The sequence below is a fragment of the Crocuta crocuta genome, unplaced genomic scaffold (assembly GCF_008692635.1).
Source record: "Crocuta crocuta isolate KB4526 unplaced genomic scaffold, BGI_CrCroc_1.0 scaffold55, whole genome shotgun sequence".
In the NCBI taxonomy this organism is placed as follows: domain Eukaryota; kingdom Metazoa; phylum Chordata; class Mammalia; order Carnivora; family Hyaenidae; genus Crocuta; species Crocuta crocuta.
This window is the reverse complement of record NW_027530512.1, coordinates 6,041,889-6,067,892: the sequence shown is the minus strand read 5'-3', so window position 1 is coordinate 6,067,892 and position 26,004 is coordinate 6,041,889. Positions and strand designations below refer to the sequence as shown.

Here is a 26,004-nt window from a genome sequence, read left to right as displayed (position 1 = left end):
CTTTTTTTTCTTCCCATAGTGTGATCGAGCCTAGGGCTATACATTTATGTACAGCAGGTGCAACTGCAAGCAATTCCTGGCTCTTTCCTGGACTGTCCCACGCATAGAAGGAGGTACAAAATAAATTAAACCCTTCCATTTAGGCAAGCAAGCCCAAGATGAAGGAGCATAACCCTGCTTGCGAGTATCCAGCGGCATCGAGGGTATTAGTTATTTCTCACTTTTTTTATTTTTTATTTCATTTTTTTTTTTATAAAAAACAGTCAGATGTCAGGGAGAGCAAAATATAATCAAATTTAAAGGAACAAAAAACGCAACACGGGAGGGACACAACTGGGGACCACTTGCACAACGAGAAAAGGAATGCATGCTTGATTCAAAGTATGAGATGGGTCAGTTCACTCCCATGGTTGTTCTCGGCCCACAGCCTAAGGCCTCGGCATCATTCTAAAACCACAGGGTTTGGTTTGGTTTCGTGTTTTTGCTGTTGTTTTTTTTTTTTTCTCCTTCCAAAGACACTCTTTATCCTACCCCTAAAACCAATATGGTAGGGATGAGGTTGGAGTGATCGTCACTCACTAACTACAATATTTGCTATTTAAAAAATATATTTATATATAGTTCTGGAGATTATGAAGCCAACAAAATAGAACACAAAGATGCATTTGTCACAATTAAGTCAGGCTGCAGCAACAGCAGAAATATGGGAAAGGACAGAGAGAGAGGGCTGCTGTGAATGCAGCAAGTACGGCCTTGACTATGTCACAGAGCGCAACAGTCAGGTCACCTCGGTTACTCTGCGCCACCAGATACAACATGACAGATGTCACATTGTCACTTTCTATTTATAAAACAAAAGACAGTGTTTCTTCTCAGAAGTTGCCCTATACATTTTAGACATGTATTTATAATTGCTTCTGCATGTATGTCTAAAACTCGGCTTTGTTCTTCTCGGTTTGGAATGGTCAACATTACAGATTCAACATCAAGGGTATCTGTGCAGTCCTCACCTTTGCTTGGAGGCAGGGAAAGGTGCAAGACAGGATCCTTGTCTTTCTCATCGCAAATGACTGCATTTCGTTGTAATGGGCAGGGGGAGTCCATGACCTGTGATTTTAAATGTCCTCTATCTAAAAAGATGAATTAATGGCAAACAAGTTTATACTGTCAGAAACAAATGTAATGCAGACTCAAAACTAATGGGGCTCAAATCAAAAGAGCTAAAGGAGATGATTTGTTACAAATTTATTTTTTATCTTTAGTGTTTGAACTTGCACCTTTGCTCCAGCACTTTTAAAGTAAGTTTTTTCATTTCGGCAGCCTCTGCCAGCTTTACATTGAATCCCCATTAAGGTTCTTTAAAAAAAAAAAAAAAAAATCTCTTCATTCCATTAAACCATGTTGTGTTGGGTGTTGCATATGACTTTTTTACTGCGGTTTCTTTTTGAGAATTAACAGAGCCAAGTTTTGTTTTTGTTTTACAAAGTTACTGAGATGACAATATCCATAATTAGCGGACTTTTCACACACAAACTGTGACCTGATAATCCTGAAACACTTAACAGGGGAGAAAGGTCAGCGGCTTTTTTTTTTTCTTTTTTCTTGGAAATGATAAAACTGCATATTCTACTTTATACTGAAGTGGAAGGAAGAAAATATACAAGTCCATAATGATAGTATATTTCTACGAAGAGCAACAACATTTCATATGTTCATGTTTGCTACCATCACAATTCAGTACATGAACACGGAATCAGCCCCTCTGCCACGAATACTGCTGGAGGTGTCGGTTTAGGATTATCAACTCACTGCCGCCGCGTCCACAAGCAAAAGCATCCTGAAAATAAATTCCAAAACATGTATCTTTCAGTACATAATAATGCAACCGCATCAGGGAAGTACATACTGGACACAAATTTCATCAGCATTTTATCTCCCCAAGATGTAAGAGTCCTCTTGTAAATACAAAGCAGAGAGCCAATAAGATATAGATCTATAAGACAGCCCTAAATTTTGATTTGTGTTCTGTGTTCTTCTTAAACAATTTGGTCACAATGCACCTTTGATACAAAAGCATTTTTAAACTTTATTATTAATACTCAGGACATTAGGGATTTCCAGATTTTTTTTTTTCAGTAGCATTTGTAGAACCGCTTTTGGTAACAAATACAGTAGTTAGGAATATGCATCCAATTCGGAATGCATAGTCGTGTTTATCCTGAATCCTTTCTGGCTAAAAACAGGGCTGGCGCTGTGATGAGATATAGAATGAGAATCTACAAAAAACACTGTAATATGTTTGTTTGTTTGTTTGTTTGTCCCAGAGGCTACATCCTCTTTTGCTGGAATACTTTATAAATACATATTAAAAAGTAAGGCAACAACTCCAAACAGTCCAAGCTGTTTGCTCAACTCTCTTCCCAATTAGATTCGCAATCCTCGTGATCGATCTCGTGGTTGTACTGTTTAGTGTTTGTCTTTCTTATTACAAAATGGTCCAAAAGGATGTTTTCTGACATTTCTCAAACATCTCTGGTATGTGTGTTCAATGATGGATACAACTAATACTGGTCAGGTACTGAAGCCTACGATGTCCTGTTTTCAAAGGATTCAAGACATTGATTTGGATTCACCATAAACTAGATGCGTGAATCCAAAATTCCCTTCCCTACTATGTTTATCACCTCTTCTCTTTTACTCCTAATTTTAAAACTAAAGGAGTACCAGGACTACCTGGTTACTGGAAAGATGTTCACTCCAGTAAACAAAACTTTTGTCAGGGACCTTTACAATTCATGGCCCCCTTCCACATGGACATTCAACTCATGAAGATGTGCAAAAGGAAAAGATGTTAAATTACAGTCAAGTTATCCAGAGGAGGATGTTATACAAACTGATAAGGAAATGACAGTCTTTTTTTTTTCTTCCTTTACTATAAATACATTTAACAGCTTAGCAGAAAGACAAGCTAAATTTAAGATTGTTCACATTTGAAAGTTGTTTCATACTCTCTGCTAAGGATAAATAAGGAACTCCTGATAATAGAATTTTAACATAGCAATTTCATCAACAGATCTCTGAAGACTGCTTTTTTTTGTTTTTTGTTTTTTTTTTTTTGTTTTTTAAAGAGGGTTAGAACAATGATTATGTTTGCAAAGTTCTGAGAAGTCCATCTACTGTCCAAACTTTGGACTGAAGTCCTTATTTTTTTTTTCCTTTACTTAGAGACAGGTATATACAGTGCTGTTGTAATAATGAAACAAATGTGAAATCTACTGCAAAGTTGCACAATACAGAAAACTGTTGCTCCATCTTCTACTACATAAATGTGTGACTCCACAGGTTAGTGATGGTGCTGTCATTACTTCTGTTAAGTTGGAATTATGCCATCACGTCTAAGACCTCTCTTTAACTCCAGATCCTCCAGTTTTTTCCATAATTCTTCACGTTCCTTTTCTTTCTTTTTCTCACTGGGGAGAAAACAGAGTACAAGGTAAACAGCTAGGAAAGTTTGAAAAGATTATCTAACCATCACTGCCCACACTCTTCCTCCATGTACGTTTTACAAGCGGTCTTCGAAAAGTTCGGCATTAAGCTTGTGGATATTTTTTCATTTCGGGTTTTTTCTTGCTTTTTTTTTTTTCTTTCTTGATACTTACATACACAGAAAAGTTGTATTAATGTACTGAGCAAGAGATGACAAGAATATTTTAAGATTTCAAAATTAATATTCCTTTATAGTTAGCTTAATAATGAAGATTAACTTCAAAATGACTGAGAAACAAAAACAGGGATTATTTCTATGTATCCATTATACTAAAGTCCGAAAACACATTAAGTGATTTTTATTTGGGATCTAGTTAAAATCTAATTTTCTCTTTGACTCCAAAGAGTTTCTCAAAAGGGATGCTAGAGATGATTTGGTGCAGAGAAAGTAGCAGGTCAAGAAAAAATACTTCCCCCTTATGATTATCTATTTTCCCTACACCATATGTAGTAAATCCTTCAGCAGAATCTCATTCTTGCAAGTATTAATCAACCACAAAATCCAACTTATTTTATACTAAAATGTTCTTTCTTTTGTGACTCTAGTTTTCATGATCTGGAAAGAACTTCGGTGACATTACCATGCATCAAATTTTTAATGTTCCAAACCTTCAAATTTGACCAGTAAATTTGGTAAACTTTACTAAAAAACTGGATGTCCAAAAGAGGGTCAACAAATTTTATTTGGCCAAGGACCTTTTAGATCACCATACTTTTGTAAAAGAAAGGATGTTAATTTTAACATCAACCAGGTAGAAAGTATAAAATCGAGGAATATGGGACTATACTGTAAACTGAGTACATTCCCATTAAAAATAATCCACTGCTATCCCTAGCTCTCTCGTACTGTGATGACCTAGTAAACAGCAAACTCAGATAACAGCTGTGAACCTGATCCTTCCTGAAAATGGGGGCCCTGCCATTTCAGCCATGGGGCTATGGTCCTTGTGCGACCTTAGGTAGCAAGCACTTAACCTCAGTTACATTACAGCATGCCCTAGGGAAATTAACACAGGTTAAGTGAAATCTGTATATAATTCCAATGCCTCATATTTTTTAATGTCACCAATTTTTTAAAAAGTATTTGATATCTACAGCAATAAAAATTAATCTTCACCTCCCATCCCTAGAAATAACCTAATTTTATATTATCATTCCATTAGTTTTGAGAGAATATTTGATTATATAATATAATGAATATTATCATTTCATAATATTTTGATAATTGAGGCCTTGTATACTATGACTAGTTGCAACTATCTCAAATACAATCTGCACAATATGAATTCCAATGGTCATAACAATTTTTCCAACAATTCTCTATCTGGTAATTATGACCCTAAAAATTATATTTGCAGGGCAACAGAGACAAAATTAGATGATCCTCCAATCATTATGAATTTTAAATGCTTAACTATTAGTAAGCTGTTTGGTAAATTACTCATGTTTGGTTTCTCAGTAAAGTTTAGGAATAATATTAGGTCTAAATAAATGTTATCACAGAACACTGATGGCCTTTTCATTTGGAAGGGGAAAAAGGTGGTAGGCAAGGGCTTAGACACTTTTATTTTTTAATTATTTATTTATTTTGAGAGAGAGAGTATGAGCAGAAGGGGGGAGGGGGGGAGAGAGAGAGAGAGAGAGAGGGAGAGAGAGAGAGAGAGAGAGAGAGAAAGAATCCCACTCAGGCTCCTCAGGTTCAGTGCACAGAGCCCAATGCAGGGCTAGAACCCACAAAACCATCAGCCACCCAGGCGCCCCAGGAATTTTCTTTAACTAAAACACAGGTTAAACATACGTTCACACTGTCCTAATTTGAAGTTTAAATTAAGTGCTGACATCATTAAAACACCCATCATCTTGTTCCTGAAGCATTTCATTCACATCTTTGATCAAGAGTTTTATGGCTGGGGGTGTCTGGGTGGCTTAGTCAGTTTAAACGTCTGACTTTGGCGCAGGTCATGATCTCGTGGCTCATGGGTTCGAGCCCTGCGTCAGGCTCTATGCTGACAGCTCAGTGCCTGGAGCCTGCTTCAGATTCTGTGTCTCCCTTGCTCTCTGTCCCTCCCCTACTCACACTCTCTCTTGGTCTCAAATGTAAATAAATAACTGTTAAAAAAATAAAGAAATAAAAGTTTTATGGCATTCAATACAATTTCTCCTGTGGAGCTTTCTTCCAGATGAATTTTATGCTGACTTATTATACATCTTTTATACTGACAACTTTATCTTCAAATATTCTAAATATTTCTGATATAGTTACTGTCATTCCATTCTTTTCTACTTTTTTCTCTTTGTGTAGGTGGGAATTTTAAAGCTTAACCACACTGTCATGCTAGGGAGACTGTCAAATTCTCTTCCAATTTCAATTTCACATAGCACTAATGTTAGCAAGCGCATCTAACAAGGCTAGTTATTTCTTCCACTCACCATTTCCAGATTTGTAATACTTAAAAATTCTACCTAAACTGAAACACTTAAATTTGGTGCTGTCCAGAAGTCAACTCCTCCATTTAGCTCTTCTCTAACAGTACCAAATCAATCTCTTTCTTCTCTTTCCCTATTACCACATCCAGGGAGAAGCCAATGTTTCCCTCTATTCAGTACACTCCTCTACTGCTCGTTTGACAAAATATTACCCTTACTTTAAAAAAGCTCTTCTTTCATTAAGAGAGTCTGCTCATGGTAAGTCACTCTAATACACCAGATCTTCAGAATCAACTTCATCATGTCTATTCCTGGGCCCCTTGGTCAATAGGTATCTTTTTCAAGGATTTGGTCTAAATGATAAGCCACCAAAATTCAATAAATATGAATTAATTTAATTCAATTTGAATATTTTAGAAATAAGGTCTTTATTTCTCTTAATGGGATTCTATAGATTTTTATCTAGTCTTTATTAATTTAAGAATTTAATCTTTGTTTAATCAGTTGCTATAAAAGAAAGGACGTTACGTAAAACACACTCTTTAATGGTATGCCACAGTGTGAGAATGCGTCCTTTATTTCCTCTACTTAAATAACACTTTTAAAGACTTTACGAGTTTGAGCCAAGGAGGGTCATAAATGTAATAATTTACAACAACTGTAAACAGTTAAATTGAAAGTTCCTTAAATTACAAGTACGGCACAATGTACCCATAATTGATATTTATTCCAACATTGTATAAAATACCGCAGCCTCTTCTGTCTACAGTTAAACACTTGCCATATTCCATAATTAAATTTGCTTTTCAATATAACCACATCCTGGTAATTCTTTTAAAAAACTCCCTGTGATAGTCTTTTGCCCCGCCACCAAACCTTTCCTCTCATTGCTCTTTTTATCAGTAAAATCTAAGTGACACATGCAAAATCGGGCAAAGCAAAGAAGCAAGGGAACCACAGACAGCTCTGTCCAGGAGATTCAGCAAGGTCTTGGGTCCGAACACTCGTGCACACCCCTGGGATCTTCTAAAGTCCAAATATCTAAAGCTGATAATTGCCTCTGGATCAAAGCCAAACCAGAAGCGCAACTACTAACAAGCTCTCCAGATTTTCCTCAAGTTCTCCAAGTGGATCAATATCACGGTCTCAATATTTGTGTCCTGTCCTGTCTGAAATTCTTTTGTTGAGATCCTCACCTTCAAAGGTGATGGGTTCGGTAGCTAGGCCTTTGGGAATTGATTAGGCCATGAGGGTGGGGCCCTCATGAACAGCATTTAGTGACCTTGTAAAAGAGATCCCACAGAGATTCCTTGTCCCTTCTATCATGTGAAGACACGGTGAGAAGGTGTTGGCTATGAACCAGAAATGAGGGCCCTTATCTAACCATGCTAGCACCATAATCTTGGCTTCCTGCCTCCAGAACTCAGAGAAATACATTTCTATTGTTTATAAGCTCCCCATTAAGTCACCCGTGTGTGGTGTTCTGTTAGAGCAAACCAAACAGACCAAGACAACATCTTTTAGAAAGTCAGACATGTTGAACAAGAAATCACAAAATTGAAAAAATCACATGTAAATGAAATCAAGAAAGGCTTTACCAAGCCATAAGCATTTATGTAAAGAATTCAACTGGTTTTTGCTCCCTTTTGGCCTCAAACATTTCAAAATTTGTATAATACCAGACTCTTCACCTCCATGTTCTTTTCACTGTCCTTTTAAGTTCTAATGAATTTGTTGTGTTCTAGAGCAGAAAGGAAGTTCTGAGCCAAAGAGCTAAACTAAAATGGTGCCTCATCCCTCTTGCTGCTGAAGTATACAAGATCTTCCCAATTCAAGTTCAAGTAAGTTCCGGATGGGAGCGAGCCTGGATGGCAAACTACCTGTTGGATTCCTTAAATGGGCCAGAAATACCAGTTACATGCCAGGCCCTTAACCCTGAGGCAAAAGTGAAACATTACTGAAGGGAAGGGGGAAAGCCGCCTTTGTCAAACTGACCCTTTGCTACCTTGGGGCACACTAATAAGGACACAGCTCATGAGCATGCAAAAGTGAACATATAAAGAAATAAAACTGTGCTGCTTATGATTTCAGGTGCAATCAGGCAACTGCGGCAAAGAGCAAGGAGAGAACTCAACAGTTTTATGCACGGCTGACAAAAAAGCTTTAAAAAGTTACCGCTGACGATCTGACTTGTATGTGGCTGTCAGCTCATCAAACATGGTGCTGTTCATTTCCATAAAGGCCTTCAACACATTGTACACTAGCGCCACGATAGCCCTGGGAAGCAGAGAGAGAAGAGAACGTGTTGGTTATTCTTCCATAACGGGGGCTGTGTGGAGACAGGGAGAGCGGAATCCGTGTCTGAATGAGCTCCCTGTATTGCAGAATCTCCATCCCTATTCAGTTGCAACAACCAGAAACGATCTACAGTTCATTTCCACACCGTGGAAATGAGTTCCATTCTTCACTGTTCCAGGCAAGATATCTTTTGGAAGGGTTGGCAGGATTAGAAAAAGAAAAATCTAAATCTGCCCTTCTAATTATCGGTACCCAGAATAGACTTGCCTGTGGGCACTTGTTAACTTCATTTAATAAAAAGGCAAGTATAAAAATAAAGCAACTTCACCCTAAAAAGGAGCACCTGTGGTAGGACTAACTCTTAGAGAGCTGAATTTGCACAGAATCTTATTTTTAAAGTGATAATATACATAATTCATCAAAATCAAAAGCTGTTCTCATGGAAACAAATAATATGTGTATTATTCATATTCAAAGACATGATACCGAACCCCTTTAAGTCGGGCAGTTTAATATGAGTTAAGTTTCCAGTTGTGATTTGTTTCAGTCCATTCCCTCCTGCTAAGTTCCCTTGCCAACCCAACATATGTGTCAGTCAGGTGACCGGCAAGCTGGTGATGGCTGCCGTTAGCTGTGGAACAGAACTAAAATGGCCAAAATGGCGGCACACAGATTTATCGAGTGGAAGAATAAGCTCTTGACGTCTTGAGGACTGGGCCCATGATAGGCTTGGTATCTTCAGACTAGAGTCTAAAGAGCATTGCCCTTTGCAAAACTGTACATTACTTCCGTTTTGCAACAAATCTGCTACCAACACCACTGAAGGCGGCACTGGAAAAAGTCAGACCGTAGGTCAAATAAACCATGGGTTTGATGCTTCCAAAACATAAAGGTACCTGCTGTGTTGTTCTGCCTTGTGCCTATTAAAAGGAAAACTTAAGCTCTCTTCTGTTGAGGGGGAATGACCTTCTCCTATACAATGGACAGCAATGGAGCAGAGCCAAATACAGTACACTGAGCAGCTACAGACACTCGCTAGAACCACTCTCCAGGTTCTCAAGAGACCACCTGCGTGATGAGACTTAATTATTTACCACAGGTGCTTTTTATGTTTTTGTGCCTTTTAATCTGACAATGAGATCCACACTATAAAAGGGCTTCCCTGTCCATCCACCTGCCACAGTCCTTGAAGAATCCTTTTGAGCATTACCACCCCGTCAATATCAGCAGCCCTCTCCTCTCACTCCAGACCACCCCCAAAATAGCTCTGCTTTTCACAGACAAGTCAGGAACCCCTCAAGGAAGCAGATACTTTAACGTAACTGCACTTAAAAAACCGTTTTGTAAAACGTGTTTACTTGCGGGTCTCCCCAACCAGCCAGTGAATTTCTAAAAGACAGGAATTCTCACATATCTGTCTTCACCAACAGGCACAGCATCTAGCACATCACACGATTATATTAAGCAAAAGAGAAGGAGGGAGGGAGGGAGGGAAGAGGGGGAAGGGAGAAGACGGGAGAAACTGAAAACCTACGGATTCCAATGTTCTTTTGAAATCCTATAAAGACTGGAAAACATGATGGGAAGGATGACATTCGAGTTTTCTTCTATCAAACTCATGATGTATTCATTATTCCAATAATACAGTGCCCTTTCTGCCACCTTTGGAAAAAAAGAGAGAAAGAAAATATAAAGAGAGCGAAAAAGACACATAAAACAAAATTAGATTCTCTCCCAACAAAAATTTTTAACAACTATTTTTATATCATTCAATCAAATGTGAAATTAAATATTAATCATGTTATATTTTGGGGGATTTCAAATCTTTTAGAAAGTTCCAAAGAGGTTCATCAATTAGGAGAAGGAAAAAAGTTTTCCTACCTATCTCTCTGTATTCTCCTTTAACACTGCCCTTTTCATCTGATTCCCACATCTTCCCTCCCAACTCCAAACACCTTTCCTTTCCTTCTAGATGCACACTGCTTCCCCGGGTCTTCAACTCTCTTCTGGCTCACTTCTTTCACCCTGCACACTTCAGACCAACCTCAGGGCCCAGCAAGCAGCTGGCATTCGGGCAAGAGCTGGTGAGAAACACCCAGCTGCCCACCTCCGCGGGGCAGTCACGTTTGCTCAGTCCCCTCTGCCGGCCCAGCCACTGAGCACACGGGACGTACCACCCTTGCCACCGGCCGAGGAGGAGGGCCGTGTGCTCCCTGTAGAGATGGAGACACCGGGCCCCAGAGAGGCTAACAAACCAGCAAGGTCACATGGCTAGTAAATGATGAGCACTGGGACTCCAGTTTCGTGACCACACTCTTTTCCACATTATTTCTTTATCCACTTTATCCACCATATCCACTTTAGTTCTGGTCTTTTCCTTTGAACGGAGTCATCCAGGAGAAAGTCACTCAGTTCCTGGACTTAGAGACACACCTGCTTGCTAGCTCAGGTCCCTTTTCTCTTGACCACCATGCTAGCCAATAGACTCTATGAATTCAAAGGAAGGGTTCAAAAAAATAACCTAAACAGGGCTGTCTGGGTGGCTCAGTCAGTTAAGCATCTGACTTCGGCTAAGGTCATGATCTCGCCGTTCATGAGTTCTGTGCTAACAGCCCAGAGCCTGGAGCCTGTTTCCGATTCTGTGTCTCCCTCTTTCTCTGCCCCTCCTCGGTTCATTCTCTCTCTCTCTCTCAAAAATAAATAAAACATTAAAAAAAAATAACCAAAACAATTTCAAAAGGAATCTAAAATAAGAGTAACTAAACCCCAAATCTCAAAAAGGCTAAAATCTCAATAAGGGTAGTTTTTAGAGGTGGAGAAAAAGAAAAAAAAGAGTGGCTTCTTTCATTCAGAGGGATTAAAAAATTACATTCTAATTTAATGAATTAAATTTAAATTTAATAATTTAATTTAATGAAATGGTACAAGACGTACCCACCAATAGACTCTGAGAAATTAAGCCTTCCCATTTACATTATTCAACTTGCTTCAAAAAAAATCCTGGGCCTCATGAGGCACTAGACCCTGAGAGCACAAGGAAGACAGCCATTACTGAATGTTGAGTACATGCCAGGCACCGCGCTAAGGGTCTCACACATGTGTTACCTTATTGAATGCTCATGACTCACGAAGGCATAAGCGCCATCATTTCCATTTTGCAAATGAGGAAAATAGAGCCCAGAATCTGTAAGCCACCGCCTCAAGGCCGCGTGGCCAGCAAGTGGCAGGTTCCAAAGTCCCTGCTCTTAACTTCTTGACTCTGTTACCCCCTTGGAGCTCCTGGGGCAGCGAGGAAAGGGGGGATCTACAGGCCCATCCAATGTAAACCGTGACAGATGCTGTAACCAAGAAAGAAGAAACAAAGTGCCGAGGAAAGAGCGCAATGAACAGGAATGAACAATCTGGATGACCTGAGGGAGAGGAGGAGTGGCAGGAATGTAACACGGGAGGGAGCATCTATACTGGGCTCTGAAGGATGAAGCAAAGAAGGAAAAGGCATTCCAGGTGGAGGGAATCCCGGGAAAGGAGGGCAGAAACGCTAACCTGGACGATGGGTCTAGAAACCGTGAAGCATATGGTGTGGCCGGGGCAGAGAGAGCACAAGGAAAGGGAGGGACAGCAGGATGAAGGGGGCTGAGGCTGTTCTGAAACTCACAACCAAAGAGAAGAATTTGTAAAGAGCCCACCAGAGGCTGCTGGTACAGAAGGAGAAAGCTAGGATTTTCCTACATCCAATTACAAGTCTAGTGTTCACCTGCTACTTAATGCTAACAAGTATCTTAATGGATGTAAGTGTTACTATGCAAAATCACGAACAGAAAGTCAGTATCTAGCAAAGCCCTTTAAAGAGGAAAGGCAATGCTTATGCAAAGTAAAAATTAGCATGGCTAACACTAGGATGGACCCACCAGTTTCCTGGGAACCACGGCCCTCCTCGCACATGGAGCGGTCCCTGGTAGGAGCCATTTGACCCTCATGCCACGCCGGGGGCAAGTAGTGAAAGGCATGTGACTACACTGAGTGGCACTTGAAAAATGTTTGCTGGATGCACCAAGGAAGGAGGGAAGGAGGGAGGGAGGGAGGGAGGAAGGGAAGGAAGGAGGGAGGGAGGGAGGGAGGGAAGGAAGAAAGAACGAACCTCTCTGTGGTGCCTGGGTGGCTCAGTCAGTTAAAGGTCTGGCTCTTGGTTTCAGCTCAGGTCATGATCTCATGGTTTCTGAGATGGAGCCCTGAGTCAGGCTGTGCAGTGACAGCAAAGAGCCTGCTTGGGATTCTGCCTCTCCCCCTCTCTCTCTGGCCCTCCTCAGCTTGTGCGCAAGTACGCACTCTGTCTCAAAATAAACAAACATTTTAAAAAGAAAAAAAAAGGACCTCTTTACTGTCCTTTCTTTAGTTCTAAGTCTTACTTCTGTCAAATAACTGAATTATTTTTTTCTTTCTGCTATGGACTACACCCCCCACCCCCCACCTTTGCCACACTCGTGTGTTGAAGCTCTAACCCCACTGGTGTGTTGCAGACAGGACTTTTAGAAGGTAATTAAGGTTAAAAGAAGTCCTAAGGGCGGGGTCCTAATCCAACAGACTTGGTCTCAAGAGGAGGAAGAGAGAGACCTTTTCTTTCCTCACACACACCAAAGAAAGGCCACAGGAGGACATGGCGAGAAGGCAGCCAGCCACCTGCAGGCCAGAAGGGAGCCCTCGCCAGAAGCAGGCCAGGCCGACACTCTGGTCGCAGACTTCCAGCCTCCATAACTGTGAGAAATACATTTCTGTGGCATAAGCCACATGGTCTGTGGTGTTTTGTTACAGAAGCCTCCTTGATCTGAATGCCTGTGTCCCCACAAAAACTCACATGCTGAGACCCTAACCCCCAAAGACAATGATACGAGTACAGGGGCCCTTTGAAAGGTACTTAATAAGAATGGAGCCCTCGTGAACGGGACTGGTGCTTGTACAACAGGCTCCAGGGAGACCATGAGCCCTTCTGCCAAGTAAGGATACAAGAAATCTGCAACTCAGAAGAGAGTCCTCACTCAACTGTGCTGGCAGCCTGATCTCACACTTCCGGCCTCCAGAAACATGGGAAATAAATTTCTCCTGTTTATAAGCCTCCTAGGCTGTGGTACTTGGTTACAGCAGCCTGAATGGACACAGCACTAGCTGACTACACACCATCTCCTTCCTAAATCCTCTGAGCATCATTTAAGCCTCCCTGATGACCTTAAAAGACATTTGTGGAAAAAGAAAGAAAGAAAAAAGAGAGAGAGATTTCTGCTCCTTGCTTTCCACAACGTCAAACATCCTGATGAAAACGGGAAAATAAGGTAGACAAGCCAGAAGTCTGAGCACTGGGGCCATAACACGCAAACACCTACACAGTATCCTGCAGTGTGTTTTGGTTGTTTGTTTATCCAGACATGTGTTGTATCATCTGAATGCAATGTAAGGTTCATATAATGGCTTCCACTTCTTTCTTTTTTTGGGTTTGGCTTTGTGGTACAATCACTAGATTGTCCTAAGATCACTGCTGTAACATACTAACATGTCTTTAGGTCAAAAATTAAAACAACAACTATAGCCACTGTCTCTTAACTATTCAGGGTAATGACAGCGCAGGGGAAAGGTCCACCATGAGTCCACCGTGTTAACAGTGTGGTTCTGTGCTACCCACTACAGTCTGAGCAATCTGTTCTGATCAGCAGGCAGCATATAAAGAGTTCATCTTCAAGGTCTGTGATGCGGACCTTGGTGAGACAGTGAAAACCTGACGTGTTTTCACTCCAGGTCACCCCCTTCCCTCCTGTGTGGGACCCGCAGCACTGCAGCAACAGGCCCAGTTGAGGAAAAGGTGGCTGGGTTTGCGTCCCTGTGATCCCCCAGAGTGGCCACAAGGAGGCAGAGTGGTGCCATGGGAAGGTCACCAGCTTTCACAAGAAGCTACACAGAAGGGACTCTGCTCCTTATGAACTTGGGGCCTGGAGCAAATCATACTCTGAATTTCAATTTTTTCATCTAGAAAATAGTGGGCAGGGTGGGAGGCAGAGCAGGAGAGCCCCGTAGGAAAATCTGAAGTTTACCAAGAATGCACGTAAAGCATCTAGCACGGTACAGAATGTGTGTGTTCTCTGTCTCTTAAGCTTCGTTTCGCATTCTCTCTTACACTCTGCGGGAACCCTACCAGTCCACCTCTTACTTGGCCATTTTATTTGAGACAAATTATTTTTACCACTTCGAACTTCCGTGTTCACGTGTTAAAACGATAAGGCCCTCCTTGCAGAGGGATCACAAAACCTGATGTTACTAGACAGAAAGCATCATGACAGTGGCTGTCCTATTGCAGGTGTTCAACGTAAAGGAGGTTATTATTAAAATTATTATCACAGGAGAAAATAGCAAATAAAAAACAACAGGTAGCTAGTGTCCATGACATTTCTTTCAATACAAATAAAATTTTAGCAAATAACGTATGTTGTGGAGGCCACTCTGGCTCATCCTCTCTTTACTACTAACCTGAAAATGGGGGCTAGATACACACTTGGCAATTTGTTTAAACAAAGGTTCCTGAATTTTAACAAACTGTGAGGGTTCGATCACATCCAATATTTCTTCCAGCTCCCCAAGGAACATGACCTGGAAGCACACACAAAATGCAAAACATCAGATACCTTGTTAAAAAATCCAAACGAATGAGGAGGAGTAATGAGGGTTTGTAATTTTAAGAAAAATTTACACATAAAACCAAACGGGAAAAAATTAGGCACTGTCTTATGTTAGATGTTCATTTCATAAAGAATTCACCAGAGGGTACTTGTTAAAAGCGAATTCCCTACAGCTTTGAAAATATGATTCCATTTACTTTGGAAAAATTACTCTACGTGCTACATCTACAACACAGAAGCGGAGGGCGCTTACACCTCGTGGCAGGGCCCCTGGGAAACAGCTATGTCCCTGAGGGCCTCTCCTCTCTGTTGCTATCAACCTAGCATCTGCCCCCCACCCCAATCTTATTTTCCAAACAGTGGGAAGGCAGCCCTCCTGCATGGATGCACAAAGGGCCACAGTGGCGCAGACAGATATTTGCTAAGTGTTTACAGCCCCTGCTACATGCTAGGTGCTCCCGTAGGATACACCCCAGTTAACAGAACACAGAGAAGGAGAGACACAAACGAGCAGATTCACCCACACGCAGGTACCATTTTAATCCCATCAGCACACACTGAGCTGATCTCCACACCTTCACACACTTATATACATACACATATGCGTGTACAACTGCTCGCCATAAAGCATGAATCCCAGGCTCAGCACTGCGTGTCTCAAGAAACTGAGCTTTTAGATCACAAAATGGAGCCAAATCAACAGCACAGTCAATTGTTTTAAACACAATGGAAAACTTAGAGAAATTACAAAGTTGCCTATTTAGGCACAGAAAAATAATTACCTTAGAAAAAAAATTATGCAATTAAAAGGACAAATGACAACATTTTCGTATCTTGAGGTGCATCTGGGCAGCAATGTAGGGTTTAATTTGGTCTAACAAGTATTGAAAAAATCAGATGACTTTCTGAAATTGTATAAAGTAAGGTTTTGGAGAGCTGAAACTGATTTGAAAAGGAGGGTATTTCTGTTAAAAGTAATACATCAGTAGGCAGTAGACTCTTGCCATTTGTCAAGATACACAGAGAAGTTCTCCCAAGTGTCAAACTAACAGCTGACCTTTCTTGCTGGGCCATTTTCCACACAAAAGAGTGAGTGCAGGTCTGGCACCCAGCTAGGCTCACGCCTAAGCTAAGAGACTCACTCCCTTATGATCTCACATGGCACATGGCTGGTTAGGTCCTGGTAAAAGTACAAATGACTGGAGGTCAGAAATTTGCAGGGCGGCTTCTGAAAAGCTGAAACCAGAGGTCTGTAACATAATTTAGAATTGCACATAGTAAGGTCCCATCTAGACTGCATTTTAAAATGGAGTCTTTGGGCAGGAGGCTCTCGCACCCATCTATGGTAACCTGGAAGCTCCCACACTATGAAGGTGGCCCCCACACTACGAAGGTGGTCACTAGGAAGAGGACTCTGATAGTGCAAGACAGTGGCGCACGTGACCGGAGCCTGACTTGGGCTTCCCTGGGACTGAGCAGAGAGTGATACAAGTTCAGGGTTCAGGAATCAGGGAGGCGGATTCTGGCCTAATCACTTCTACTCAACATCTACTCAGGCAGGCTACTTCAGCTCTCCATGTGTCAGTTAAACAACTAGCACGACGGGAATATTTACAGTCCTGCCTTACAGAGATAAAATGAAGATTAGACAAGATAAAGTATTTTCACACATACTTATCGGCTCAGAGCCTGCCACTCTGCAAAGCGGTTAGCACGTTATTAACACACCGACATTAAGCACTTACCTCTTTCTGACTACATGTTTTAGGCCAAAATTTCATTAACCCCCTAATAACCTAAAATGAAAAGGAAAAAAACAATGGTACTTAGTTGTCCACATATACTCTATGAAAAGTAGTCATATTGAAGTCTTTTGAAATTACCGAAAAAATACTTACTGGTTCTGTGAGTGAAGGATCTTTCTCCAAAAACTGTACTATGCAATATGCCAGCTAGAGAAACAGAAAAACGAAAGACAAAATTGGAAATGCTATACACTCAAAAGGGCTCAAAGGTGTATCAAAACTTCCTAAAAAGTTTTTAGACTCTGGCATTGGTAATTTCATGTTCAATTCATTCTAAAAATAAAATATATATAAAATGAAATAAAAAGCTACTTTTTCAAGCCAAAGATGGACACCAATAACACCCCAGAGGAATTGTGTTAAAAAAAGAAGACTGAGACATGAAGTATCCAGCTAATGAAAAGCAGAAATATCACATTCAGTATATTCTGGAAGCATCTCATCTACATACAGTCTAAGCTACATCTCATGGGCTTCCTTTCTCTCTTTGCCAACATCAACAGTGCTGGGTTTTACTGTGGTTCCAGAAGAGTCCTCTGCAAAAGGCAAGCGCTTAACTAATAAACCTCTTGCTCACTGCCTGAAGTGGCCCGTGCAAGCTGAAGCGGTTTCAGGAAGAGATAAAAGGTTGTACCTGCCACAGTTAGAACTGAGAGAAATGTGATGTTTTACATCTGATGCTAGCCCATCTAGGTAAGAACTCTTTTACACGATCCTGAGATGTGATATCCCATTTCAAAAACTAGAGGCAGGATTTATAAAAGGGCTCATAAAGCTTTTTGGACAAGAAATCCACCCTTGCGAAACAACATTTTGATGGTGCTCTAAATTAGAAACATATGGACTAATTTTTCCTCGAAATACAGCATTTCACATTTAAAGAGGAACACTGCTCAGAAAAATGTGTGACATTTTTATGCAAACTCAAAACATTCCCATTGGTTTGGAATACTAAAATTAAAATGCCACTATATCATTTATCTGTCCCCTAGGGACACACGTACCATGCAAGGCAGTGTTAGCATGGAAACCAGACTTGGGACAAGACGGGATGCTTTTTAAAGTGATGGAGGCTAAAAATAAAAAGATGTGAAAATACTGATTGATTTGTTTACTTGGGAGTGTGTTTATTTGCCTGGAGAAAGTGAGAAGGCGATAGTGAATTCACCAGGAGAGGGGGCAGAGAGCGAGTGACAGGCTAATGCAAATGAGGATGAGATCAAATATTCCAGAACACTCAAAAATGATTACGTGTCCAGAGATCTAAATCTGGAAAACTCACACACACTTTATTCTACACGATGTGTTCAAGATATAATTTTGTGCACCAGGCAAGTCATTAAAGCTCTCTATAAAATGAGATGGTGGAACAGATGCTCCTCCCTCTTGAAAAAGACTCCCATGATTCCCCTGTGCATAGAAAACCATTAACACACATTTTCATTTTCCTCGGGAAGTATTTTATACTTGAACAAGTTTTTTTTGTTTGTTTGTTCTGTTTTTAAAAGGAAACATCAATATCAAAGAAACGTTGAGTTTATAAACTTTTCATTTTGCTTCCAAAAGTACTTGCATAACATTCTACCTGGGCATGGAAGAGTGACAGGCTCCTGACAGTGTGTAAAGGGATCAACACTTTCACCAGAAACTGTTTGTGTTCTGCCTTAAGAGGTAAAGCAAAGCCATTGATAATACTAGGAAAAAGAAAAAGAAACATGAATCAGCAGCGTGATCACAACCAGCTGAATGGAGACCACCTGTTCATGGAAGGACCAGGTTAAATCGGAATCCGTTTCTGTGTGGTCCCGAACAACCCAAACTCCACCCCAGGGGCAGGGCAAATTTCCGAGTTACTTCAAAGAGTACGTTTAAGTAGGAGGGAAAGTAAAGAAAATTTGCTGATGATCTCCTAGCAAAGGCTCTTATGCTCTTAGCCCGAGTCAGGTGATTCCGGGCAACAGAAAGCTCTTCTATCAAAAACTCTTTCTTTTTCCTTCCCCCTAATACTGCTCACTTATGACCCTTTCCATTCGTAGACACCATTCCCGGAATTTCTTTGCAGGCCCAGAATGCCACAGATATAGAGCCCAGCCTGGGGAAGTCACAGAAGAAACCATGGGACTCCACCTTCTCTGTCTCCTCCCGTTAGGGGGAGAGACTGAGTAATCACATTGTGCAGTTACATGACCCTCCCTAGTGTGGGGAAACCTATGCAGCAGCTGTCTCCTTCCAATCCATTCCACTCGCCCGGACTGCAGCTGTTCCAGAACTACACCTGGGTACCTGGTTCCTGTGAAAGTGGCAACCCTTCTAATTTATTTGAACTGCTGTCAAAAGATATGGCCAAGGGCAGGTAGCCTAGAAACTAACAAGAATACAGTGTTCTGGAGTAAGTGGGCTGGCTGCAGTTAGATGTATGGTCTCTGCAGTAATGAACCAACTGCTAGCTCTTTCAGTCATCCCAGTAGAATGAGCAAGGCCTAACTGGGGAACAAGGGAAACACGAAATCACGTCTTGCAGGGTCAGCTGGGAAACATGCTAAGGCACAAATGGGAGTACCTGACGTACATACAGCAAGAGATCTAGGTCAGAGCTGCCCTGTGCCACTTGGATCTCATTTGCAAAATGCTATTTACCTGCGACTAGCAATTAGCTAAAAATGTGCTTACCTTCCTAATATTTCCAGCAGTTCAGCTACACCATTGAAGTGTTCTGTTTCATAAACAAACCTTTTTTAAAAAGAAAAGAGAGAATAAAGTCAGTACACAATGTTCAGATATTTGAGGTTTATTTAACACTTCTGTTAACCACCAATTTTACTTCTCCCCCCTCCACCCGTCACCTACCTTAGAAAAATATTGTTAATCTGTTTTCGGATAAATGCTCTAAGACCAAGAAATTTGCCATAAATTCTGTGTAAGACTGTTTTTAAGTAGTCCCGTTCCCGAGGGTCTTCGCTGTCAAATAGCTCCAAAAGCTGTTGTAAATGAAAGAGAGAGTAGCTGTCAAAAGTGGTTTCAAGAAAGGATTTAGGAATTCTGCCACTTGGTGATTTAAAACCTCTCCCTCCTCTCCTTCCTCAAGAGTTTACTGAGTATTTATTACGTGCGAGGCACAGTGCTAGTCTTTGAAAATACAAAGATGAATAAGTCCGACAAAGGGCTTACATTCTAATGAAGAGATAGACACAATAATCATCATCATCGTTAACAACAGTAAGAGGTAACACATACACTTAGCATGATTATCATGCAACTTTCTAAGTAACTACTTATATTAATCCTTCCTATAAGGTAGTTTTATCCTCATTTTATAGATGAGGAAACTGGGGCTCAGAGATGTTAGGCTACTTGCCCATGGTCTCACACTAATAAATGGCAGAGCTGGGATTTGAATCCATGCAAGTGAGGCCCTAAAGTCATTGATCTCAGCTGCTGCAATCCTATAACAAACTACCTACTGAGCTTCTGTTCCAAATACACAGTTAGGATAAGCCTTCAGCTGTACCCAAGCATACAGGTAAATGGATCAACCTAAACCAAACCCAATATCTAAAAGTCCCCAGTGATCCCAGCAATGTTCTCTTTGTAGAACTTGGTTCTTGTTACCCAGGTGTGCTCACTTTGTAAATACTTGCTGAGGTGAACATTTATCATATCTGTATATGTATTATACCTGGGTAACATTTTTTGAATTTCCACTCATTTGTCATCTAAAGTCAGTAACTGAATCCAGATATCAACATATGTCAACAAGAAAACTTGTACATGAACGTTCATAGCAGCACAATTCACAATAGCCCAAAGTGGAAACCACCCTAATGTCCATCAGCTAATGCAGGGATGAGCAAAATGTGCTATGATGGACCATTATTCAGCCATAAAATGGAATGAAGTACCGGCACGTTACCACCTGGATGAGCCTTTGAAACTTCCCGCTAAGTGGAAGTAGCCAGACACAAAAGGCCATATATTGTATAATTCCATTTATCTGAAATATATGGAGTAGGCAAATCCACAGAGACAGAAAGCAGAATGACGAATGTCTGCTACGAAGTATGGTGTTCCTTTGCAGGATGATAAAACACGTTCTGTGATTACACAGCAGTCATGGATACACAACTTAGTGTATACTAAACAACACTAAAGTGCAAACTTTTTTAAATGGGTGAATTTTATGGTATGTGAATTATATCTGAATAAAGCTTTTATTTATTTGTTTGTCTGTTTTTAAATGACAGTGGGCAGGTTCCTCTAGCTTGGAGACTGGTTCGAATTTTATGGAGTTCCTTCGACATTCATTATTGTCACAATAAAACAAGACTCACAGTTTATACTGAAGTTGACTTTACGGCAAAACATTTCAAGAGCATACTGACAGTATACAAATGAACAGACTACCCTAAATACCAAAAAAGCTATCAAGACATGCATAAGCTTGGTTTCAGGTGATTAAGACATGAGGCTGGCAGCAGCAGAATTATTCAGTGGGCAGTAATCAAATAAATTATCTGCTCTTGCCTGGTGCTTTTCTTTGAACAAAAGACAAAATTATAGACGAAGAACGGCCCTTCAAATAATGGCAGGAAGTACAAACTGAAGGAGGATCTTCAAAACTGGGCAGTGACAGAAATGCAATTTTTGGCTACACAATGCCATTCCTCCTTCCATCTGTCCACCTGTCTGTCCAGCCAAAAATCAAGTGCCTCAAATAAATATGTCTGCCTGTTAAGAGTCAGCCACTGGGCAGGATGTCAGAGATACAATGGTGAGCAAGAAAGACACAATCAGCTTTCACAAAGCCTAGTTGAAATGAGGGATACAGGTGAGCAGACAGCGTAAGTGGTTTAGGATGCTATACAAACACACAGCAGACAAATCTACTCTACTGGGGAGAAGTAGGGTGGTAGGGAAGGCTTCTGGAGGAAGTGACATCCAGGCTGACCCATGAAGAAATTAGGAGGCTGAAGTGGAGGCAGAGTGTTCATGGCAGATTCAACAGCACATACCTTCACGAGCAGCCTATCAGAACAGAAGATGCGGTTAAGACAACTGCCATCTCTCTGCCCGGTCAGCCATGCAGTCAACCAATCAATCAATCCATCCATCTCTGCACACGCCACAAGCTGTCCTTGTTACCGTGCACACACACACTAGTGAAAAACCTGGAGCCCACAGGGAGAGCAACGAGCAAGTGAACTATATACCTCCACAGAGAACACTCTAAGACAGAAAGGTATGTGGCCCCATAAGCGAAAAGGTCCCAGGGGCCCAGTAATTTATCTACCACACACACAAAATGACAATCTCTAACCTACTCATCCTACTCCTTGTTAATGAAAATAATTAACCTTTTCCGTTCTATTTTTTAATTTGGTTTCTATTTTTAAGTGTTGTAAAAGGGTTTAGTGGGTAATTTGCAACCAGCATAAGAGAAGTTTGAGGGGGTGTACTGTTAGCGAAACTTGAATCAATTATGCTTATGTACTACTAATCTTAAGAGTTTAATAAAAATATGAAAATTAAGCAAAAATTATTTAACTTGTGTTTTCATTAGGCCCTCAAAAAACATGCATTACCAGGCATGTAACTTAAGTCACTTACAAAGCCACAAGTATTTTATATTAATATATATACAGGATGTCCCATGAGAAAGAAAGACAAATTCCATTATATAAATTACTTTTCTGCTGCTCTAATACAACACCTTTTTGTTGAGTGCATATATGAAAGACAAAAGAAAAAGTATAATAATGCACAGGTTGAAAAAAAGGAGTAGGATGAGGTCCGCTTTCCAAAACAAAATGACACATTTGTGCTTAGTCATATATACACTCCCCACAAAAAAAGCGATGCGAAATAGAATCCAGCGTCTGTAAATGCCCAGTGAACTGCACTCCCTACAATACAGCAGGCAATTGCTGTCAGAGAAAAGCTGGACCGTTTCCAAGGTGATTACAGAGCAAAGAGAGACCTGTCAGCATGCTGACTCCTCGTTTACAGATGCAGCCTCCTGAAGGTCACAAACAGGGATGAACTGCGTGGCGATTTAGCCAGAGAACCCTCCTTTTGAACCTCATAATAAATCTCCGCTGACATGAAAAGGGCAAAATGAAAAAGGCAGTTAGGGTCTCCCAGTCAGACATGGGAGACTGAACCTCTCTCCTGAGTCCTCCCTGAGATTAGAATAAAAGAATAAAAATGGAAGAAACCCACGGGGCAGAGAGGAATGGAGAGCAGATGAGACAAATTTACACATTTTTCAAAGATGGAAAGTGGATGGCAAGGGGTAACTATCTTGGGTTTCCTCTTTCCACTCTGCTAAGTGTTTTTCCATTCTGCCAGCAGGGAAGGAAGCCAGCAAGAAGCAAGCCAGTTCACACTAGAGAACCCTTAAAAGGCTTAAGAATTGAAGACACCAGATATATTTGATGGCCAGGGTGTGGGGAGCTAAAAACAGGAGGGCTGGTTGAAAGTTTGTCCAAAGAGTAACAAGCAGATCCCATGGCCCAAGCAGTGGACTAAAGATTTACAGTCAAAATCTGGAAAGAATAAACATGCAAGTCTCTCATCTTCAAGACACTGTACACAGCTGAGTGAAAAATTTACTGAAAATAAAAGGATGAAAGAAAATGGTATGCTGAAGAGTGAGACCTTCGCCAGCCCCTTTGCCTAAGCCTAAATTCTGGATGAGGTAGGAGATAGGGGAAGTCCTTTTGAGGGGCCTCAGCCTCAGCCTCTTGACAGCCTCAAGAGGAAACACCTATTGATACACTGATATTTGAGGGTTTGTCAATGAAAGAGCAAGGTCTCTGCCCAATGTGCTGTGTCTCCCATTTGTGTGCATGCATGCACACACACACACACTCTCTAAGAAGGCTCTTCAATGGTTCTAAGAAGCGTCTCTGATGACTAACATGAAACTATGAAGCCGAGGATCACCAACATTCTAACATACAAGACAGAGACCAAAACAAACAATCATAAAGACCTCAGGGGAAATAGCCACAATGCAAGCAAGAAAACAAACAAACAAAAATAGAGAAAAAAGAAAAAAAGACTACAAAAAAAAAACTTATCCCCAGAAACAAACAAATCTATTGAGTTCCTGAAACAAAAGCAGAAAAATTACAGATGAATATTCAGAAAATAAAAAGAACTTCTGGAAATTCAAGATGTAACAGAAATAAAAATTTCAGAACTGGAACATTACAATGAGCAAATCTATCCTGAAAGTTGAACCAAAAGAAGAAGACAGTATATAGAAGAAAGAAGATAACTAGAGGATCCACCCAGAAGGTCCAACACATTCTAAATAGGCACAGAGAATAGGTACAGAGACACAAAAATAAAGCAAATGAAATTATCTGAGAAAGAATTCAATGTAATTTTCCAGAAAAAGGGGACACGAGTTTCGATATAGATATGGGCCATTATGTTCTCTGCACAATTAATAAACAAAGGCCTATGGCACATCACTCTGAATTATGTGGACATCGGGGACAAAGAATAGATCTCAAAAGCTGAGACAAAAAATAAGTCACTATGAAGGCTAAGGAGTCCCAGCTGGTGTAGGCCTTCTTCATACCAACACTGGAGGTAGAAGACAATCTAGAGCTCCCTAAAACATCCGAGGGAATATGGGTTCTAACCCATCAATCTATACCTAGCCAAAACATCGATCAAGTATGTGAGTAGAATAAAGACATGCTGAATAAAGACATGTTTAGAGAAGCAGGTCTTCAAAAATTTACACCCCATTCATACTTTCTTAGGGAGCATCTATAGGATGTATTCTGCCAAAATCACAGAGAGGGAGATAGGCAAGCAAAGATACAGTGCAGAAGAGGAGGCAAAGGGAAGCCCCAGGACGACTAGGGTGGGCACAGCCTAAAGGAAGCCACCGGTGCCAACTAGAGCAAGATGCCCAGGGCTCCAGCTCCAGGAAGGAGACTTCCAAGGAAAACAATGGAACTACAGACTAGCAGATGTGTGGGCCAGACTGAGAAAAGCTGTACATTGCTCTCAGAGAAGAACCGAGGTATGAACTAGTAACCAATACACAGGAAAGCAAGCATGTGAAAATTAAGGCAACTATTAATTCCAGGGGGGTTTAAAAAAAGAAAAAAAAAAAAGGCTCTACAAGAAAAGAAATGCATTTACAGCATAACATGTGCCTCAGCTGTGAAGAACCGGTACGTGAATACAAACATGACAGTTTCATTACATTTTGTGCCATAACTACACTGCCAAGACATAAAGGAGGAGATAGAGAGGGAGACATATAAAGATTTACAGTAAGAAAAGATCTTAAAAACCAAGGAACAGCAGTATTAAGAATGGGATTTAGAGAAATGGAAAACATACAAGGAAATACATATAAGGAAACAGCTAGAAGACTTGAATGTGGTTACCTCTAGGGGTTGAGACTCTGGTTTGGGGAAGGATGAGGCAGGAGAGTGCTATTTTTCTTTATAAATCATATAGATATATTTGAATTATTTAATAGACATTACTTTGTTAGTTAAAATTATTTTTAAAAATTAAGGGCAAAAGGTTATAAACAAACCCAACAAAGGCCCAACTGCCCTCTACCAGGATAGAGAAGCAGCTACCCTGCCCTCCAGTCCATGTAAAGAGATATCAAATGTAAAGACTATCAGAAATGTTCAAGCCAACAATCAACGAAATTGGTATTCTAAATGTTTTCATGTAAATGTTTTTATCCAGACAAAAATCAGGTCTCCAAATTCTGGCTGTGTCTTTAACTTTACCTATTCTACAACCTGAAAAATGGTATCTTCCGAACCCCTTTACCTTGACCAGGTAATGCACATGGAGCAAACAGCCCAGAACCAAGTCAGGAGACCCAACAGCAGCCTGACCCCAATGAATGAGAACAACTCAAGAGGACCAACATATGAAATGAGCTCATCTGTGGGCACCACTGAAAGCATGATGGGGACGAAGGGTGGAAAGCTTTCAGCGATTCTGACTTCAAAACTCTGATGGAAACTCAGTTTAAAAATTTCAAAAGCGGAAGTCACACAAACATGAACAACTCTGCCAAGTAACATGCTTTTATTTTCTTCCTAATTGCAGGCATTCTTCCCACAAACTAGAGAAATCCACTGTTTTCTCCCTCAAGCATTCATTTTGACTGATTCAACAAAACCTTGCGATTTAAAATCTTAAGACAATCAATTTGGTCAGCATTTCAAGAAAGAGCTATTACTGTACATAATGATGCAGCCAGGGACTAGCTACAT

General features: G+C 40.6%; 1 protein-coding gene across 3 annotated transcripts in view; it reads right to left on the bottom strand.

Moving 5' to 3' along the window:
- Window positions 1-210: 210 nt before the first annotated feature.
- The window catches only part of PPP2R5E (protein phosphatase 2 regulatory subunit B'epsilon), a 144,073-nt gene continuing 118,279 nt past the window's right edge, over window positions 211-26,004 (bottom strand). For 2 of the 3 annotated variants that reach the window (XM_077767209.1, XM_077767210.1), the window contains exons 6-14: window positions 19,583-19,713; window positions 19,406-19,465; window positions 18,321-18,429; window positions 16,829-16,882; window positions 16,676-16,726; window positions 14,782-14,901; window positions 9,806-9,933; window positions 8,149-8,250; window positions 211-3,470 (exon numbers count right to left, since the gene is read on the bottom strand). In XM_077767209.1, coding sequence (XP_077623335.1) covers window positions 3,371-3,470; window positions 8,149-8,250; window positions 9,806-9,933; window positions 14,782-14,901; window positions 16,676-16,726; window positions 16,829-16,882; window positions 18,321-18,429; window positions 19,406-19,465; window positions 19,583-19,713 — 855 coding nt within the window. In that variant the 3' untranslated portion in view covers window positions 211-3,370. The remainder of the gene's footprint in view (window positions 3,471-8,148; window positions 8,251-9,805; window positions 9,934-14,781; window positions 14,902-16,675; window positions 16,727-16,828; window positions 16,883-18,320; window positions 18,430-19,405; window positions 19,466-19,582; window positions 19,714-26,004) is intronic. The other variant, XM_077767211.1, reaches the window with a different exon arrangement.